General features: G+C 37.4%; 1 protein-coding gene across 2 annotated transcripts in view; it reads left to right on the top strand.

Annotated features, from left to right (window-relative positions):
* The first annotated feature begins 6261 nt into the window (after window positions 1-6261).
* The window catches only part of LOC147474913 (protein ENHANCED DOWNY MILDEW 2-like), a 49142-nt gene continuing 34885 nt past the window's right edge, over window positions 6262-20518 (top strand). The window contains exons 1-10 of one of the 2 annotated variants that reach the window (XM_086583881.1): window positions 6262-6463; window positions 6544-7002; window positions 7079-7175; window positions 8407-8457; window positions 8577-8737; window positions 10202-10298; window positions 10405-10503; window positions 14677-14924; window positions 15202-15294; window positions 15385-15837. In XM_086583881.1, the coding sequence (XP_086440007.1) occupies window positions 6596-7002; window positions 7079-7175; window positions 8407-8457; window positions 8577-8737; window positions 10202-10298; window positions 10405-10503; window positions 14677-14924; window positions 15202-15294; window positions 15385-15837 (1706 nt within the window). In that variant the 5' untranslated portion in view covers window positions 6262-6463; window positions 6544-6595. Of the gene's footprint in view, window positions 6464-6543; window positions 7003-7078; window positions 7176-8406; window positions 8458-8573; window positions 8738-10201; window positions 10299-10404; window positions 10504-14676; window positions 14925-15201; window positions 15295-15384; window positions 15838-20518 lie in introns of both variants that reach the window. The other variant, XM_086583879.1, reaches the window with a different exon arrangement.

The following is a 20518-nucleotide window of genomic DNA, read 5'->3' as shown; positions in this document are numbered from 1 at the left end:
GAATGCTCAGCCATTTGTGTGTCTCACACGGCAAATGATTCATGTGACCCTAGCACACGTATCATGATATCTGTGAAGTAGCAAGCAACAATGAAAAGCACGACACAGTGATCTACCATGAAAGTGATCTTAAAGAAGACGAATACGGAAACCTAATATCCGGAGAGTATGTGTATACCCCAAGATCTGTTTGTTTCATCACTTTGACAAAAAGCACTCATCCCTATGAGTCCACACTATAAAGTCAAAAACGTATCACATGATTCACAATTATCATCAATTGTCCTAGCCAGGTAGAATCCAAGTGATTGTGTGATAAACCTTCAGTTCTTTTACCCTTTGCACGCAAGTCATTGTCGTCAGAGTTATACTAACTTCCCAGTATACATCCAGTCAGCCTCATAGTAAGAGCTTGTGGGGAGTAAACCAAAGTTATGAGTAGTCCTCTTATTTTCTTGACAAGGTCAAAAGTTCAAGGAGGGTACCATTCGATATGTTTTAAACAAAAAACCTATCAATTGAGCTCACATAGCAAGAATTTTTAGGGATATTTATTTTCTTGCTCTCAAGTGGTCAAACATACACATGTTGTGTGAAAACATGTCATGGTAAGAGTATCTAATTTGTTTACTCAACAATAGATATTTGTATGTCCACTCATACCATGCAAGTGTTGTCATCCCTAATGACAATTCCAAGGATACTTTGCTCCCACTTGGCAACAACCGTTTGTAGGTTTAGACAGAATCTTCCCTATGAAGCCTGTTTCTTCTTATCCAATTATAAGAAGGGGCATGACTCGGCACTAGGTCCACCCTTTCTATAAGGTTTAGTGACTTGTCAAGCTAAAACGCCCACTGTTTAAAATGGAAGTGACTGTTCATGTGAGTGAGCCAGTCAACCCTACTGACATACATATGAAATGATTAACAGTATAATGAGAATGCAATCGATCTGGAAATAATGCATGTTTATTCATTAAACCATCAAAGTGTTCTTAGCATAATCACATCCTTTTTAACCCAAGCATTTTTACATGTGCAAGGAAGAGTTCCTTTGGAATAGGTTTGGTCAATGGATCCGCAACCATTTGATCAGTGGATATATGTTGTAGAACCACTTTCTTCTTCAGTATCATTTGTCGTACGTAGTGGTACTTTAACTCTATATGCTTGGTTTTTCTATGGTACTTTGGATCTTTAGTATATGCAAAAGCAGCCATGCTGTCAGTCCAGATGTGGACTGGTTCAGCAACTCTTGAGAACACTGACAAGTGTTTGATGAATCGTCTATGCCACACAGCTTCCTGTGTGGCAGAGCAGCATGCAATATACTCAGCTTCCATAATTGAAAGTGTTATGGAAGTTTGCTTCTTGCTGCTCTAGGATATAGCACCTCCATTCATTATGTAGGTATATCCTGAAGTTGACTTCCTCTCATCAAGGTCTCCAGCCCAGTCGGCATCGGAGTACCCAATCAGATTAAGATATTGGTAACCAAGCGAGTAGTCCACGGTGCCTTTGAGATACCTCATTATCTTCTTGACAGCCTTCCAGTGTGCGACCCCAGGATTTGTTTGGAACCTTGATACTAACCCAACTGTATAGCAGATGTCTGGCCTTGTACACAACATTGCATACATAAGGCTTCCGACTGCGCTTGAGTATGGTACATTTTTCATAGCCTGAGTTTCAGTAGGATTCTTGGGAGACATTTCAGAACTCAAAAACTCTCCTAGACTTACTGGGAGATCCATTTGCTTGCAATCAGTCATGTTGAATCTTTCCAAAACCTTCTTGATGTATGTCTCCTGAGACAAAGACAACAAGCGTTTGGGTCGATCTTGAGTTATTTTAACTCCTAAGACATAACTAGCTTCACCCATGTCCTTCATTTCGAAGTTTAATGACAACCACTCCTTAGTGGAATTTATCAATACCTTGTTGTTACCTGCTAACAAAATGTCATCCACATATAGAGATAAAATCACAAAACCATTTTTAGATGTCTTGACATATACGCAATGATCCTCATTTACCATTTCAAATTTGTCTTGAAACATAGCTTCATGGAATCTCATATTCCACTATCTAGAGGCCTGTTTTAAACCATATATGGATCTGTTTAGTTTACACACTTTGTGTTCCTGACCCTTGATTGAAAAACCAGTGGGTTGATCCATATAGATTTTCTCTTACAATTCTCCATTGAGAAAAGAAGCTTTAACATCCATCTGGTAAAACTCTAAATCCAAGTGGGCAACCATTGACAAGAGGAGACGTATGGAGGCAAATCTCACTACTGGTGAGAAGGTGTCCTCATAGTCTATTCCTTCTTTTTGGGTGTAACCTTTTGCAACAAGCCTAGCTTTGAATTTGTCTATATTTCCTTCCGCATTTTTCTTGATCTTGAGAACCCACCTGTTTCCAATAGATCTCCTGTTTGGAGGTAGATCAACTAAGTCCCATACTTTGTTTTTCTTCATCGACTCCAATTCTTCCTTCATAGCTTCCATCCATTTACTTGTATTAAACCCAGAAATAGCCTCCTTGAACGTTTTAGGTTCATCAGATATTTCCATAAGTGCATTGGTCATATTTTTCCATAAGTTCATGAAAGTTTCATCTTCGCCAATGCCATTTCACGGAATCAAGGTTCATGAAAGTTTCATCTTCAGCCTTTGTTCAATAATAAGGTTATCAACTTCGTAAAGTTGTAAATCCTTATCAACCTCACCCCTCATTGGGTATTGATCCTCTAAGAATCTGACGTTACGTGCTTCTATTTCTGTGACATGCCTTTGAGTATCCTCCCTTAGGAAGACATACCCATTAGAAGTCTCATTGTATCTTATAAAGACACACTTCTTTCCAGGAGCACTCAACTTCCCAAATTCTCAATTTTGAGAAGTGACAAAGGCTGCACACCCCCATGGTCTAAGGTAGTTCAGAGCGGGTTGTCTACCAGTCCATAGTTCATAGGGTGTTTTGTCAACAGATTTTGAAGGAACTAGGTTAAGTATGTGCGTAGCTGTTAGCAATGCATCACCCCAAAATGAGATGGGCAAGTTAGCCTGAGCCATAATAGACCTAACCATGTCCAGTAAAGTTCTATTCCTTCTCTCAGAGACACCATTCTGCTGAGGGGTATAAGGAATAGTTAGCTGTCTAGCTATACCCTTATTTTCACAAAGTTTCTTAAACTCATTAGAAAGATACTCACGTCCGTGGTCAGTTCTTAAGGCTTTTATTGTCCTATCAAGTTGATTCTCAATAAGGTTCTTGTACTTTTTAAAACAGTCCAAGGCGTCTGATTTGTGAGACATCAAGTACACGGTCCCATAACGTGTATAGTCATCTGAAGGTAATGAAATACAAATCCCCATGCCTTGCTGTTATATTCATTGGTCCACAGATGTCTGAGTGAATAAGTTGTAAAGGATAAGTTGCCCTTTGGGCTTTCCCAAAAGGTTTCTTGGTAGCCTTTCCAGCAAGACAACTTTCACAGGTTTCCATTTTAACAGAGGTTAAGTTACCTAACAACCTTCCCCTTGCTAAGCGGGTCTATCCCATCGCGGTCCAATATGTCCTAGTCTAGCATGCCACAATTGACAACCAACTATTTTAGACATAAAAACTTCAGTTTGTGATAAGTGTAATGTCATAAAAGAATCCATTAAATAAGCATGACTTATCAAACTGTTATTTAAAGATATCTCAAGCGAGTTCTGGGAAAAATTAAACACATTGGATTCTTGAAGTAATTTCAAAACTGATAAAAGATTTCTCCTAATTGAGGGTACAAAGAGTACTTCTTCAATAAGGATGGATCTCTCACTCGCAAAATCCAACCTACAAGTGCCTGTGCCCAAAACATCAACTACACTTTGGTTTCCCATGTGGACTCTCCGAGTTCCTTGTGGAAGTTTCTGGAAATCTTCAAACAGGGACCTATCCCGACTTATGTGGTATGTCGCTGCTGAATCTACAATCCAATATTATGATGAATCGGGAAAGATGACAAGATTTTGTCATATTGACAAGATTTAAAGTAAAACTTACCTCGGGGAGAAGGACATGTCCTAGCATAGTGTCCCATCTGATAACAACGGAAGCATTCAACACTAGTCATGTCTATCGACTTCCTAGGTTTCTTTTGCTGTGGGTCAGGCTTGACCTTTTCCTTGCCTTTCCCTTTTCCACTTTTCTTGTTCCAAGGAGCCTTCCTCTTTTTGGAGTTGACAACATTTCCTTCAGTTTGAACAACAGGCTTTTCATTGAGAAACCTTTTCTTCCTCAAGCTCACATTTCCTCCGCAGACTGTGCAAAGTTTGTGATCTTTGTTGTCATCGTCAAGATAAGGCGAAATTGTTCCCAAGTTTTAGGTAAAGACCTAATGACGGCTTGAACTTCTTTGTTCATTTGATAGGACACATCTGCTTGGGCTAACTCAGCAACCATGTTCCTCATCACCGTGCAATGTTATGTCATAGAGGTATGGGGCAGCTTGATAAATTTGTCAAAGCTCATTTGTAGCCTCCTCAGCTGTGCAGTACCCCCAAGGTCCGCTTTTACTACTTCCCATAGCTCTTTAGCCGATCCAAGGCCATCATACCGCATCATGAAGTCATTCCTCATGGTGCCAAGTATGGCAATTCGGGCAACATTGTCTCTGCTTGTATATTCATTGTACCTTCCTAAATGCAGCAGTATAAGCAGCTTGTGTTAATCTTTCGGCGGTAGGTTCTGCTACTGTCTTAGTTATTACGTCAATGACCTTCCTATCTGCCAGAATTAACCTAACTTTCCTAGACCAAAGTTCGTAATTATTATCGTTTAACAAGTCCTTTTCAGGTAGCATGGTAAATGGGGATTTTCCATCGGGTCTATCAAGTTTGAATTCCAAAAATAAGATACTACGAATAAGAATCATCTCTTAAAATAAATCTAAGTAATCCACATTTTTACATATGAGATGATAATGATAATCTACTAGCATGATTCTAGCCATTAAATAAAATTAATGCATTTGACTATCAATAACATAGAATATGCAAAAAATCTACTACTTAAATTTTATTTACATGCAATAGTAAAAATCCAGATTTAAATAATTACTGCATAGTAAAAATAAACATCCTAATGTCAATTTTTATCGTGAAAAAAATACAAGTGAAAAATCCTAAAATTTCTAGAGAAATAATCTCAGAAAATAAATTTTCATGTAAAAATTTCTAAGGAAAAAAAAATTCCTAGAAAAAATTTCCACTAAAATTTTAATTAAAAATAGCCAAATTTAATTAAAAATTTCCCATAAATAATTTATTTTGCAAAAAAAAAAATTTAAGCAATTTCTAATTAATTTTAAACAACCTAATTATTTAAAATTAATTAAAATATTTTGAAAAAAATGCAGTTTTTCAAAAAAAATGTAGATCACAAGATCAAAACTACAAACAAAAGTATGCAAACCATGGAAAACCTGGCTTGATACCAATTTAGGGTTTTTACCGATATCTCATGCATGATTCTTACGATATGTACAATTACACTATATCACATGTATAAAATAGTGCAGCGGAAACAGAAGATCGTACCTTGGTCACAGCTTTCAATTCGAAGTTCCAAGCTTTGATCTACCAGAGAAGATGATGTTCTTCGCACACTCAAGATCTTCTTCTTCTTAACTTAGCTAGAGTCAAGTTCCAATCACGAACAGGAAGCAACATTTGTTCACGAATCAAGAACCAATAACTGACAATGGCTAGCAATGGAAGTTACCACCTATAGAATCTCCACGAAAAACTAGTTTCTTCTTTAAAAAACGTTGGAGGCCACCATTAAAAGGAGAGAGAGCTTTGCTTGTTTTTGGGATGATCAATATGTAAGGGGGTGGGGTCTATTTATAGAACTCTCCCACCTCCTCAAAATTGGATAGGATAGAGTTCCATACTTATCCAAAATTAGCTAAGGATAGAGTCCTATACTCATCTAATGTAGGCACCTGATGGTTATCCTTATCTTGGTGGGCGTTTATCCATATGAGGTCTGACCTAGTCTTATTTCCAACATATATCATAAGTAAAATTATCGGAATGATTTATATTCAGCATTGAGAGCCAGATTATTCGAACAGAAAACAAATATGTGTTTCAGCCAATCAACATTTAACATTTAGAGGGCCATTTAGCCTTCAGGCTCCGAAAAAACAATCGACCACCCAGGACCACTGTCTAAAAAACCCAAAACAAAACGTCAACCTGGCGGGTCGAGACTGACTCGAGACTCTCGAGTTTAAAACCGTCGCACCAAAATATCATGGGGGCATCCCCAGTAACCCAATCATCAAACTCCATCTCTCTCCCCCAACAAAACCTTTTCTCTTCTAGTTCTCTCTCATAGTCATCCGTCAACTTTCTCTCCTCTCTGTCTTCAATTTATCTTATAATTCACCTCGTCACAACGTATACATCTTTTCCTTCAAAACATATATATTACTGTTTATTTATTTTCACCTCTTAATCTATTTAATATATTCATTCAGGTCTTGAGTCAACGGAACGGTATGGAATAAGTCAAAATTCAAGAAAAGAAAAATGGCATCTTCTGATGACGAGAGTGAGACATTAGCACAATCTGTTACAAACTATTCATTCGAAGATGACAAGGGAGTACCAATATCTTTTTCTATTTTACCTAAACAATGTTGCCACGTCGATTCCGTAAAAAGTGCCGTGTTTTTAAAAGGGATAGCTGACGATGGAATTCAGAAGATATATAAACAAGTAACAGAATGGAAGTATCAACTTATTGAACATTATCAGCAACCTGAAATTTCAGTGCTGTCGAAAGAAAAGAATTGGATAAAGCTTTTAAAACCGAGGAAGAGTTACGAGGATATTGTTAAGTCAGTTTTAGTTACTGTCAACTGCCTTCATTTTTTCAAGAAGCATCCAGAAACTTCTGGAAATGTAGTTTGGGACAAGTTATGGAAAACGTTCAGGTTTGTTCGGTGTGATTATTAGTCATAGCTTATTTTATGTATTAGTCTTGCTGATTTGTTTTGTTGTAACGTGCAGCTCTTATGAGGTTAGACCATGTGAAAGTGATTTGTTGGGTCACTTATCTTTGATCAGGGCTGCAGTGAAGCAAGATGAAGCATTATCAAAATCCGAGGTGAAGTGTTAAATGCTCTTTTGATTGTTTTGGTAGTTATATGTTATGGTCTTTTTGATTTGGATGGGGTTTGGATTGTTACTGATGAGCATGGTTCATCTTTGGTTGGTGTGCTTTTTGACTTGACAATTCAGGCTTTTAGGTCATGGGTAATAATTTAAATATGGCATACTTGTTTCTGTATTTGAAGTATTGGGATCTCATGCTTATTCGAAACTGGTCTGTCTTGGAATATATATATCTCAGTAGTCTTTAACCAGCCATACTCAATGCACATTGTTTGTGAGACCCATACTATACCAGTATCTACGTCCTTGCTTGGTTAGAAATGGATTGGAAGGAAAATATTTTTCCAATTGTTGTCAAAATGATGGGGAATTACTTGTTCGAAACTCGAATGTGAAGGAATGTAATTTCCATTTTCTTTTCACCATATACTTGACGTCATGATAAATTGAGAGTTTAGATCAAAGGACAAAGATAGTGAGTTTTGGTAAAGAATCAGCGAGGTGGCATCCCGGTATAGTGGATAGGGTTGGACTTGAGGCAGTCGAGCTTTTCTATATTCAAGCTCGGATTGTTTTAAAACAAGCCGTAAAATATTTTTCTGGCTGGGCATATATTGCAGTCAATATTGTATAGGTAGAACTTCTACCATATAAGGTGGGCAAGGCCGACACCTAAGCTGCTAGGTTCTAGGTGCTCAAATTTTCTTTCTTCTTATATAAGTTAATCTATAGGAAATGTACAAAGAAAGAAAAAAATGATGAGAAAAGAAATCAAGTTTTACTTCATAAAAATGTAGAAGACTTCTCCAACCAAACACTTCAGAATTTTGTATCCAAGTAACATTGACTTCGGCTACCTATTTGAAGCAGGAAATGGGGACACAACTCAGTAAAAAGAAACTGTTACTATTTTATACTTACACAGTTAAGTAAGAAGAAACTATTACTGTTTTATACTTACACAACTATTGCTTGGGTTAAGACCTTACAAAGCTCATCCTTACAAATAAGTTACTATGCTAGTGGCATATCATGGAGCTGTGACTATGTTAATAGGTTATGCTTTTAGTTTTTTATGGGTTAAAAGAAACCCTAGTTTCCTATTGTATGCATAATAATGTCCTTGTGTCCGACATGGATATACGTCATACATAGAACTTTTTTTGTGAACATGAAGTATCCATGTTACACAGCTTTGTACTGATCATTCTCTTTTGAAACAGTTTCTTATGACGTTTTTGGAAAATCCACTGAAGAGGAAAGAACTTGACGAGGTTAGTCAAGGCGATTTAATCTTTTATGCAGCCTCTTTCTTCTCTGTAGATATACCTCCTTGAAGATCTTCTTTCTGATTAAAAAGTAGCCCACTTGTCTGAAGAGTTCTGTTTAGCAGGATATGTATTCCGGATCAGATGCCAAAAAAGGAAAATTTATAGTTGATGATGATGAAGACTTGGGATATATGGGGCTTGATGTTGGAGATGAATCTGATGAAGAAGCTGAGCTATTTGATTCTGTTTGTTCTATTTGCGACAATGGTGGTGAACTACTATGGTATACTACATTTTTCATTCTTTTTTACTTCAACATTTTGGTCTACTTATTTTCCTTTTCGTGATTTTCTGTCTTCTTGTTTTTGTTATTACACATGTGAGTATGTGACTTGTTATGTTTGAGCCATTCATTTAATGTGAACAAATCCTGTTTAAAGAATTTCAAGTACTATATCAAGTCTTCATTGATACTGCATATTCAGAGACAAAGTCTAGCCTTCTATATATATATTGTTTTTCAGATATCGGATTCAGAAGGTTCTTTTATTAACACACTACTCAGTCTGATACTCTGTTTCATGTGTATTTCTTAACAACTTATAATTTTGAAAATGTGGTATGACTGTTGCCATATATTTTGATCAAATTGTCTTGGTAAAGATGCTGAGGTTAAGTAAATGTGGCTAGTGGTTCTGAAGTCTCAACATCTTTTTTATTTCATGTTTAACTTATTGTGATGCATCATTAGAATCATCTCGTTTTATCGAATACAGTATGCATCCTTAAGGATGTTTTGGAATACAGAAGATAAAAAATGTAGACAATTCTTTGCTTTGTAAGTAACAAAGTAACATCTGCACGGCTGTTTGTAGAACAAATATGTGTCGATAAATTAGAACACATTTGTGTGTGTTGGGCACTTTCAAAATGGAAAAAAAGAAAAAAGAAAAAAAGAAAATCCGTATTGTAGGGCTGTAAATGGGTTGGCCAATCCAGAAGCCCCATTGACTCGGATTCTATAACTTGAGAAAAAGATCTTATTTTGGAGTCCAATTAAAATCCTGATTTGTTTTAGCCAAATAGTTTGTTGGGTTCTGGAAATCTTAGTTCGATCTGACAAGGGCTTGACCCAAATGTTATATGCAATAATAGTAGATCCGTAGAAAGATTAGGTGTTATATTATTTTACCAGCATATATAGACATAAATCGTTGGTGGCCTGGTGTTGACATCTCGATCGTGCTCTAGCTGATTCGGTTTCAGGTTTGGTGCAGCGCTCAGACACCCTATAGTCTGAACAGACCTAGGTTGTTATGTGTTCTCAGATTCTGCCCAGGACTGAATTCACATACTTGACGGTCAGACTGGGCCTGCATTTTTGTAGGTCTAGCTCAAATGCGGCCAATTGACGGCCTGCTAATTTGGTTTTGCCAATTTTTAACTGATGTAGGATTAGTTCTTGCATAATTTTGCGTGCGCTGGCTTGAAACTCATTGCTAATATTGTTGTTGTTCCACTATTGGTTTCATTTACCCTACCGTTCGATGTGAGACTTATGGATATTGTACTTGTTTTTTGAAAAGGCTTACTTGTCTGTTTTATTCTTTGGTTCAGCTGCAAGTGAAATGGTTTATACTTATTATTTGCCTCGACTGCAAGGGAAATGTTATCTGTCTTTTATCTTTCCAGCTTCAGTTGTAAGGGAAATGTTTCATGTTTATTTGTTTATTTATTTTTAATTCAGCTGCGAGGGAAGATGCATTAGGTCTTTCCATCCAACTGTTGATGATGGTGAAGATTCATTTTGCGAGTCTTTGGGCTATACTAAGTCTCAAGTGAAGGTATGGGCCTGTGCTAGTGGCTTTTATTTTTACTTTATACTCTAATGTTTGTTGTTCGCCCTGGAGTTATACTGATCGTTGTGCAATGTTATGTGGGTTTATGCAGGCGATGCAGAGTTTTTTGTGTTTGAACTGTCAACATAAGAGACATCAGTGCTTTGCTTGTGGAGAGTTGGGTTCTTCTGATAAATCTTCTGGTACCGAGGTATGCTTTTAGTATGAGGTTGAACCTCTGTTTAAAATAACTAGTTGGCTGGAAAGCTTGACCCATAGATCATAATTCCTAATACTGTTATTGAAGCGGATCCTCAACTGTCAATGTAACTGGAACTCCTAGATCCAGTCTGGTTTTCAAACCTATGGTGTTAGTTGAATCCTGTGGTTGTCAACTTGTATGTGTATTTTGATGGTCTCTGCCACTCTTTGGGAACCACACAGCTGCAATTCCGACGATTTCACAAGAAAAGATCTTACTGTTTGCCTTGGCCAAAAATTGTTTTTTTTTTCATTGTACACTTTGATTCACCATTTTTTATGTTTTATTTCACGTTTTAACCAGTTTTAAGATGGATGAGTGTAGGAGTACGTTGTAGGAGAGATAGGCTTACTAATGAGATTGTTAGTAAAAAACTAGGAGTAGCGCTTATCGGCTGAAAATTTGAGAAAGTAGATGTTGTATGGATCTAGACAACATAGACCTACTAATACACCAGTACAGGGAGGAAAAGTAGTTTTTATAAAAGTTAAGAGACCAAGAGGGTCAGAGGGAGGCCAAAATTAATGTGGGATAAAGTAATTTGGAACTATTTTAATAAATTAAGTATACTATTCCGTGCACAATGGTTGACCAAATTAAGTACTGTAAGCTGTTTAGGTATAAAATACACGAGGAGAACAAATCAGTGGTGGACAGGCGAGAAGTGTTATATATTTTCTGAGGCTAGAAGGGAGAAAGAAGCTTCTAGAAGGGAGAAAGAAGCATCTACAGATTATAGCGGAGATAATGTCACAAGAAGCTTTCAGAGGAGACCCGCGAGGGCTGCGAGAGAGAGGGAGATGAGGAGTAAAGTGCTTGAAGGGGTGGATTTTGAGAAGAGCAGGGTTCATGCCTTCATGGAAGCATTCTTGGCATTGCTTCACTAATCTCACAAAAATTTCTGGAACTGGAAAGAATGAAAGAGATAGGGGTGGTGGTGACTGTATTAATTGGGAGGTCTGTGGAGGAAGAGTAACAGTTATTGGAGTAATGGAGTTTGGTAAAGTCTGGGGTGCTAATGCCACCAGCAGTAGAGGAAAGATTCTGAAATTATTAGATGATAGTGAAGCAAGGAATGAGGAGATGTTGGGAAGGGGGACTGGACTGATGATAACCAGTACTATGAAGAGCTGGGAGATGGCGAAGAGGACGACGAAGACACTAAAATGGACCTTGAAGGGGGGTGCGTGGAAGTGAGTTAGGTGATCACTGCTTCTGGTCTTTGAAGTGCCTTGAGTGCCATCTTGAATCTTGATGGTAGAACTTAGGTTTTGGGATGTTTTACAATTTATGTTATCTGGCCTATTTTTTGCAATTTGTACGTCTTTTGTTGATCCTGTAATGAAAGGATTGGATGATATGATGTTCAAAACTTCAAATAGGAAGAGCTATGTTGTGGTGTGACTTGATGTAATATACTCCTCGGTTGGGCTGTGGTGAATTTCCTCTTTCACACCTTGTTCTTATAAAATTTTACTTTTCTACCAGCTTAAAAAAAAAAAAACTATGCTTTTCTGAGGTAGGTGGGGTATATAGGTTTTGTTCTTGGTCCTTGAACATTAGCTTTGCTTGTGTTTTTGGTGGTGATGTAGTGGAATGCTAGCGCCCTGCTGCCCATTTTAGGGTAGGACCATCCTTCCCCTCTAGCAACAAAAAATGTGACTTGTTGACGTTTTCTACAAGTTTTCTTTACAGCACCTATTCCAAAAAACCATAATTCGACTTAGTGAGTTAACTCACTGCCTTCCTACAAACCAAATCCAGATGCACCAGACCTTTGGAAACCCCAGTCCCATTCTCCTTGAAACTGAAATTGTATTTTGCTCCCACTCACCAATCACTACTCATAAAATGAAGGCTCGATTTCAAAATATCGCACTCTTTGGCAACCAAGCCCCAATTTATCCATCCCAAAGATATTATTGGGTGTTGAAGAGGATCATGATAAAAATTCATTTGAAAATGCAATTAGAGATTCATAAAAGAAATTATTTCTCTAATTAAATCAATCAAAATTGGATCTATAATTTCTTCATGATTTTGGGTCTTCCAGATTAAGTTTTCTAGCACTGAATTTTTTAGTTGAACATTGAAGTAGATTTTCTTGACATTGATGAAGGACACTATCAATGGCAGCAAATAAGAAAAGATTGTTACGAAGGGGGCGACCCAATCTGATCTCAAAGGTGTAGCCTTGATGCTTTTATAATAAGCAAATGATGAAAAGTAACTACAGAAGAATTAAACTTCTCATTTTCTAAGTTTTTTCATATGTTTAAAGTGAAGAAGGAAGGAAGTAGAAGAAGATAGTGAAATTACGTCTTGTCCATTTTATTCTCTTTTGTCTTTACCAATTTGCCCTTGGCCACGGTGCCCAGTTACTTCTTTTTGGCATTTAGTTGGGTAGGGGGGCAGGACGCTAACAATTCTCTAGCAATTGGTGGGTTTATCTCCTACGGTGATGTTACTGAGTAAAACCATTGCTCATGGGATTACATGAACAATTTGGTTGGAAAGAAATCAAAGGATTTTTGACGATAAGTTTTTGTGATTTAAATAGTATTATTTGTAATTGCAAATACATCATTTGGGGTTGGGTATCTCATTTTCCTACTGTTAGGAATTTGAATTTTGATTCAATTGTAAGTGATTGGGAAGCTATAATGCAATTTTGATGCAACTATTATAAGGGTAGTGTGAACCTCTCACACTGATATTATAATACAATATTGTTTTATCGACCAAAAAATTCTCTGGTGATGTAATAGCTCTATTATACCAATATATTATCTTTTACTGATACATATTCATAAAGGCAAGTTGACTAATAACAGAAGAGAGTGGAAGAAGAGAAATTTTCATATGAACAAGAAAGTAATTGGTTTTAATTCCCAATATGGGAATACGCGTCCCTCACGTGTGGCTTGACATTGGAAGAGAATTCATGTAGATGCCACATGGGACAAAGGCTTGATGATGATCATCATCATGTAGATGCCACATGATGATGATGATAGTGATGGTTTTACTGATAAAAATGAGGCTTGATATAAAAACGAAAACAATATAAGGAGATCCAAAAAGTCTAACCTTGTTTAGTGTTTTTTTTGTTAGATAAAAAATTGAATAAATAGTGCAACAAATGATCATCTCAAATCTTTTCAACCGACACACCAGTCCCTCTGTACACTCCCATATCAAAAGTGGACCTACACCTTGAATGAAGGTATGATTTTTGGTGGAGATAATTTCCCTACTATTAAGATCATCCTCACCAAAATTTATTTCTTTTGAATATGTTTCGTCTTGGTTAAAAGAGTTTAAGTAATTGTAGGAAGTTAGATAAATCCTACAAACTTGAACACAACTTTGGCAAGGTAGCATATCGAGAACCAATTTTTTGTGAGGATGGGCTTCATGGTTTGGGGATTATCTCCACAAACATTAACCCTTAATTTGTAGTGTAGGTCCTGTTTTTAAATAGGATGGCTCTACCCCTATATATTTGATACAGAGAATGATGTTTTAAATTAAGCATGTTTTTCACCCTAATGTAGCAACCAGACAAGCCCATGTTAGTATCCGCTTTAGGTTGATGTTATCCAACACACCGATAGTGAAGCGTAATACACAAATCCTATTGATGGTTGTCTTTATGTGTCTGGATGAGGTGTACGGCACGGTTCAAATGCAACAAATTGATAGAAAACGGAGTGTCAAATACAAATCTATGAACCTTTTTCTTTTGACTTTCTGAAAAGGTGCAGTGGTTTGTCTTTGTTTTGGTGTTTTTCTTTCACTTTGCCTCGGTCTTGCGTGACTTAAGATTTCACTGCCAAACGATTTTTAGAAAGAAATTTTAAGAAACGGTTTTGTTGTGTAGCTGCATCATTTACATCCACGTGCTAGTTCTTTTGTGGTCATATCAAATAGTTTTTTATCTTGGGTGTCTGTCACTACCGTTTTCTTCATAGGGAGCATTATAGATTTGTAGTAGTGCTGAATCAATTGTGCTGTATAACATATGCTACATGCACTAACATCCTTAATCTCTTTCTTCCCTATATGTGTCTCCACCTTTATCTTCCAAGCTCTTTAATCTGTTTGTGAGTTGATTTTCAGGTGTTCCACTGTGTGTCTGCTACCTGTGGCTATTTTTATCATCCAGAATGTGTTGCAAAGTTATTGCATCCAATGGATGATGCTGTGGCGGAAGAGTTGCAGAAAAGGATTTTTGCAGGCGAATCATTTACTTGCCCTGCCCATAAATGTCATAAATGCAAACAAAGAGAAGATAAGGACATTCTCGGCTTGCAGTTTGCAGTTTGTAGACGTTGTCCGAAGGCATACCACCGGAAATGCTTGCCTAGGTACTCCTTTGTTCGTGTCATCTCAGTTTTCACTGCACTGCTTCTCTTTCTCTGTGGGAGTGTGTGTGAATGTGTTCTGGTTCTTATTCTTGTTTGCATGAGGTGGGAAAGGATAAGTAGTAAGAACAAACTAAAATAGAAGAGAATTAATTTCCAAAAAATCTCTATTGTCATGCAAAATTTGTGACGTGGAAATTTATGAACCAAACAAATAAATTTCATGATTCCTAGTAAATTTCAGTTTTTGGATTTCTTACACTTGAGTAACTATGATCAGAAAGATTGCTTTTGAAGACTTGGAGGAGGAAGATATCACAACAAGGGCTTGGGATGGACTGCTACCAAATAATCGTGTTTTAATATATTGCTTGTAAGTTCCCTTTTTCCTTATTTTTTTCTTTTCTGTATGTATATTACTGTTTCCAATATTTTCCGAAATATACGGATTACTTATGCGCAGGAAGCATGAGATTGACGAAACCCTTGGAACACCAATTAGAAACCACATAACTTTTCCAGGTATTGAAGAAAAGAAGAAATCCCATCCATCGGATCTTCAATTGAGAAAAGGGAAGGCTGTGACCGAGAGGAGATTTAGTGATACCGAAGAATTGCCAAAGAAAAAACCATTTTCAGAGAAGGATTTCGAGTCTACTGAGAAACCTTTGTCCAGAAAGCATTTGAGAGATGGCGGCAGCTCTACCTCAGTCAGAAAGAAAAAGTTCTCTGGACTAGACAGAACTAGGGTATCATCCAAGGAAGGAAGGCCAAATCCTCAGTTGATAAAGGGGTTCGAGCCTGTGAAGTCTAATCAAAAGGAAGTTACTGGCAATAAATTTGAAGGCACCATAAACGGTTCTCTCGCAAAGAAACCAACCACTACATTTCTGGTGGATGCGGAAACAAAGAGGAGGTAAGCTTCTTGTTTGACTTGCCGTTATTTTAGAGGCCAACCAAATGCTATGAAGCACGGACGTTAATACGCGACACGGATACGACACGGACACGCAGACACGTCATAATTCAAAAAAGTAGGACATGGATACGTCATGGACATGCTATATATATATAGGGGCAGATTCCGTTTACAACACTTTTTATACAATACCCCCCACCAGACCCTTCAAGATATTTTAAGGGCTAATTTTTTGTGGATAAGATGTTCTCACCATGGATATGCCCTCCATAAAAAATCGGGTCCTTTGAACATTTCTAAGCTTGCCCAAAAATGGTTACAAAGTTGATAAAAATTCATAGGTTGAGAGCAATTTTTATCATCGTTAGGAGTTTTCAAATGAACTGAATTTTTGTGGAGATGATCTCTATGGTGTGAAGATTATATCTACAAGGAATCAATGCTTAATTCATATTTTCAAGGGGTATTGTATAAAACGTTGTATAAAAAGTGTTGTAAATAGAACCTACCCCATATATATATAACATTTTCCACCAAATTTTAATCAAAATATGAACACTAGTTTTGAACATGTCCAACTCTAAAAGATTAAACAACAACATACATGTCCAATAATGTAAACTAATGTCAACGAAAGAAATAACAATTATAGAAGATTTGTAACAAATATATATAAAAAGGACTTGACAATCATCAAGCGCAGTCGTGCATTGTGCCTCATTTTTCTTATTTCAAGAGTGAAATAAAACCCCTACCAAGTCGTGTCTTCTTTTAAGTATTTTAATCACTTTTAAAAAATAAGAATAAAATGTAGAAGTATCCCCCGTGTGTCCACGGAGTGTCGGAAATTCTAAAAATTAATTAATAAATCCGATACTCCAAATCGAGTATCGGACACGTGTCGGGGAGAGTCGGTGTTCGATATGTGTCCGACACGGATACGTTGCCCCTAGAGGAGTGTCCGTGCTTCATAGACCAAATGTATATAGTGTAAATAAAGATAGCGAAATATGAATTACTAAGATCATAATTTGCATTCACTTGAACTCATAAAAACAAGCTAAACTCTCTACATCAGTTTTCTCGTGGCATATAATTCTCATGCCATATGGAAAAGATTTATGGGTAGTCTTTTAACCCCAAGGGGAAAACAAAAATTCCTTGCTAATCAATAAACTTAGTTAAAATGGGAACTTCAGAGTCCCCCTGAAAACTTGGACATTTTGCCAACGAGGTAACTATGCAAATAATAATATTATGCCAAAGAGACTCAATCATGTCGCAAGATCTAAAAAAATGCTATTAAGCCTCAAGCCAAAAGGCTCCTTGAGGCTTGAGGTGAGCCTCAAAGGCATACAAGGCGCAAGCCTCAACTTAAAAAAAGAAAGAAAAAAGAAATGCTTGAAAATTTCTAGAAAAAATATAAATAAAGCAAGAAATTAAGGAACCTCATGTCATATGAACCAATTTACTTAAACAAGCACAAAATTTATTCAGATTTTAAGTTTTAAATTGTGAAGGCCATTGATGAGATGCATAGAGGAAAGCTTGTTAAAAGCTGGAGACATAGCTATATGTCTGATTGTGTGCTAAGGGTTTAGGGCAAGATATCCTATTTTTTTTTTGATGGATAAGAAGGTTGTTAGGGAGGTCCCCTACCCCTTTTCATTAATAGAAAAAGCTTGATTACATTCTCAAATACTTTGTGCCTATTACATCCTCTTAGAATATTTTCCTTACATCTTCAGAAAAAGAACTTGGTACAGTTTCAACAAAACTAACAGAAGGGATATTAGAAGCTAAAGTATCTGCCAGCCTATTAGCTTCCCTATATATATGCTTCAAAGAGAAAACTTCCATCTGTTCAATGTATCTTCTAATTCTTCCCATCATGTGCTTGGCCTGCCATGGGTAGTTTCCTTTTGTGACAAAGGATTCTACATTTTCTGAATCAGTTTGTGCTCTCACCTTCTTGATACTCCTACTGCTTGCTAGCCTCAATCCTTGTTCTATTCTTTGTAACTCTACCAGAGCAATAGAGTTATAATCTGATTTCCCCTTTGCTGCTACTACCACTTCACCTTGATCATTCCTTATTGCTACTGCCCCATCCACCATTAGTCCCTTGAACCGTGCCATCTGAGTTGTTCTTCAATCTCTATGTTCCATTGCTGCATAAGTCTTGATCTCTCAGGTCCTACTTCCATTTTGATATTCAAAGACTGTAACTTAATCTTTACATCTTGAATTATCAATCTTGCTACCTGTTGTGAAGTGCATTGTTTGTGGTTGATATCCTTTCATTTCTCTCCCTCCAAGTCCAAAAAATATACCCATTGAACATAAGTCTCAATGCGTCTTTTTTCACCTTTTCCAGCACAATGGTTGTTTTCTAGCATCCCATGTTCCTGCTCCTTGAGTGTTATATCCTCCAAACACTAACAACAAATTCCATACCGCAAGAGAGAAAGTACATTGACAAAACAAATGCTCCACTGTGTCTATCTCTCTCCAACATAACACATGTGTCATCAACAACAACTCTCTGTTGCTTCATCTTCTGCAAGATTTTCAGCCCCCCCCTTTAAATGCGATCCAGCTAATGAAAGAATGTCTTGGTATTTTGTTAGAGCACCAAACAATCTTATGCCAATGAACTGGTTGCTTTGTTGTTCTAATACAATGGTAAGTGTCATTCATGTTGAACTGACCCGAGAGTGAGGCAGTCCATATAACTTCATCTTCCTCCCCTCTAGCTTGAATTTCATGGTCCATATCTTCAATGATTTCTGGTAGTTGGTTCCTGATATGCACTGGAATCTCCCATTTGCCATCCACTAGGGGATTTGATATTGTAGCATTGTAATTACACCTTGAATTATACAAAAGACATTGAGGAAAGTACTCACGTAGAATACCTATTTGATGCCAAGGGTCTTTCCAAATACTAGTCTTCTGCCCATTCCCAATCACATGCCTTGCTATGAAACTTGCATCTTTCCTCTCTTTGAGAATCATTCTCCAGCTCCAAGAACAATTAGAAGGAGCCTCATGTTGCAAAAAGTTCCTGCCCTTGATCAAATTCTGATTCACCCATTGTACCCATAGAGTATCCTTACCACTAACAATGTGCCACAAATGCTTCATATTTGCTGCATGGTTCATTGTATTCAAATCTCTTATACCCAATCCTCCATCAAATGGAAAGTTGGCGTCACTCCAACTAATTAGAGCACAATCTGGTCCATTCCATAGAAAGTTTCTACACAATGCATTAATATCATCTATTGTCTTTTGAGGCAAGATAAAAGATGACATCCAATATATGCTGACATTGTTGAGAACTGATTTGATGAGTTGAAGCCTCCCTGCATATGATAATTTCCCTTTCCAACTCTGAATCTTGGCTGTGACTCTCTCCATCAAACTAGTGCAATCCACAGCTGTAAGGCTAGTAGAAATAAGAGGAACTCCGAGATATCTAACTGGCGTGGGACTTATATGAATTTCTCAAACTTAATAGAATAGGTTTGTTTTAACTGGAAATGGGTTTCATTGAGGCTTAAGGTTTGTTTCTTGTGGTTTCGTTATTGAGCCGTACATCTCATTAGTCTGAGGAGTAAGACACTTCCACTAACAAAGTGGCAATCACCTCAATGGGTTTATGAGGCTTGTGACGCGTCTCGAGACGTAAGCTCTGGTGCGTTATTTTAAACCCTAAGCGCGTGCAGAAACGTGGTAAAAGATACACTGCATCGTATGCCATAACTTCGAAAGAATTTGTCCCCAAATTTAGCTGCACAAAAACCTACTTCTAAATCATCAAATTAGAGCACATGGGTTCAAGAGCATGGACTATAATTTTTGCCCAAATACCGTGTCACAGAAGTACTAATGAACCGCAAGGTTGAACTACATTCTTCGAAGAAAGTGGACACATGCACCTCAATGTTGTGAGTCCCCGAGGTAAATCATGTGCAATTTGGAAAAGAAAGTATTTTCATAAGCATCTTGGGATGGAAGAGGGGCTTGTGGGCACACCATTTGGACCAGTTTATGTGTATATGGGCCTTGGGTCTGCTACTGGACCTTTCAGCTTTGTTTTGGGACCTCATGGGTCACGTGAACCGATTGGAGTAGTATGGACTGCAGCAAATGTCCAAGTGGTTGTGAAGTTATTGGGTGGAGGATGATCATTTTTGGCGGAGAGTGATTTTTGGCAAGTGTGCTGAATCTTAAAGTGTTACGAAGCCATATGGAATTACTTTAAGGAGAGGTGGGGTAACTTTGTGAAAGGAATTCGGGGGAGTGAAAGTCAATATCATTTTAGCATGGTAGTTGGTGGGAGGCAGGCCACCTTGTAAGCAATTTCCAACTGTCTATGAGTTAATGATTTCATATCAGATTATGGAGTTAGAGGTGGGAGTGGTATGGTGTGAGATGTGAACTTTTGAAGGAGCCTTCGCCAAATTCTTGTCGCTTTTCTTAAACAGGGTCACAATTCGGGGAGGAGCATGGGAAGGTCTGCATTTGAAGCCAAAAGGTGTTTTATGTGAATTCTTTATGTGGCGTAGTAGCAAAGCAACACGTTGAGAGTGCAGTGGATCTGAGAAAATTACTAAATCCTCACATAGTGGCTTCCATATTTTTAGGAGTCATTTTTCTTACTTACATGACA

Source organism: Coptis chinensis, chromosome 9 (genome assembly GCF_015680905.1).
Source record: "Coptis chinensis isolate HL-2020 chromosome 9, ASM1568090v1, whole genome shotgun sequence".
Taxonomy (NCBI): Eukaryota; Viridiplantae; Streptophyta; class Magnoliopsida; order Ranunculales; family Ranunculaceae; genus Coptis; species Coptis chinensis.
This window is presented reverse-complemented; position numbering and strand designations above follow the sequence as displayed.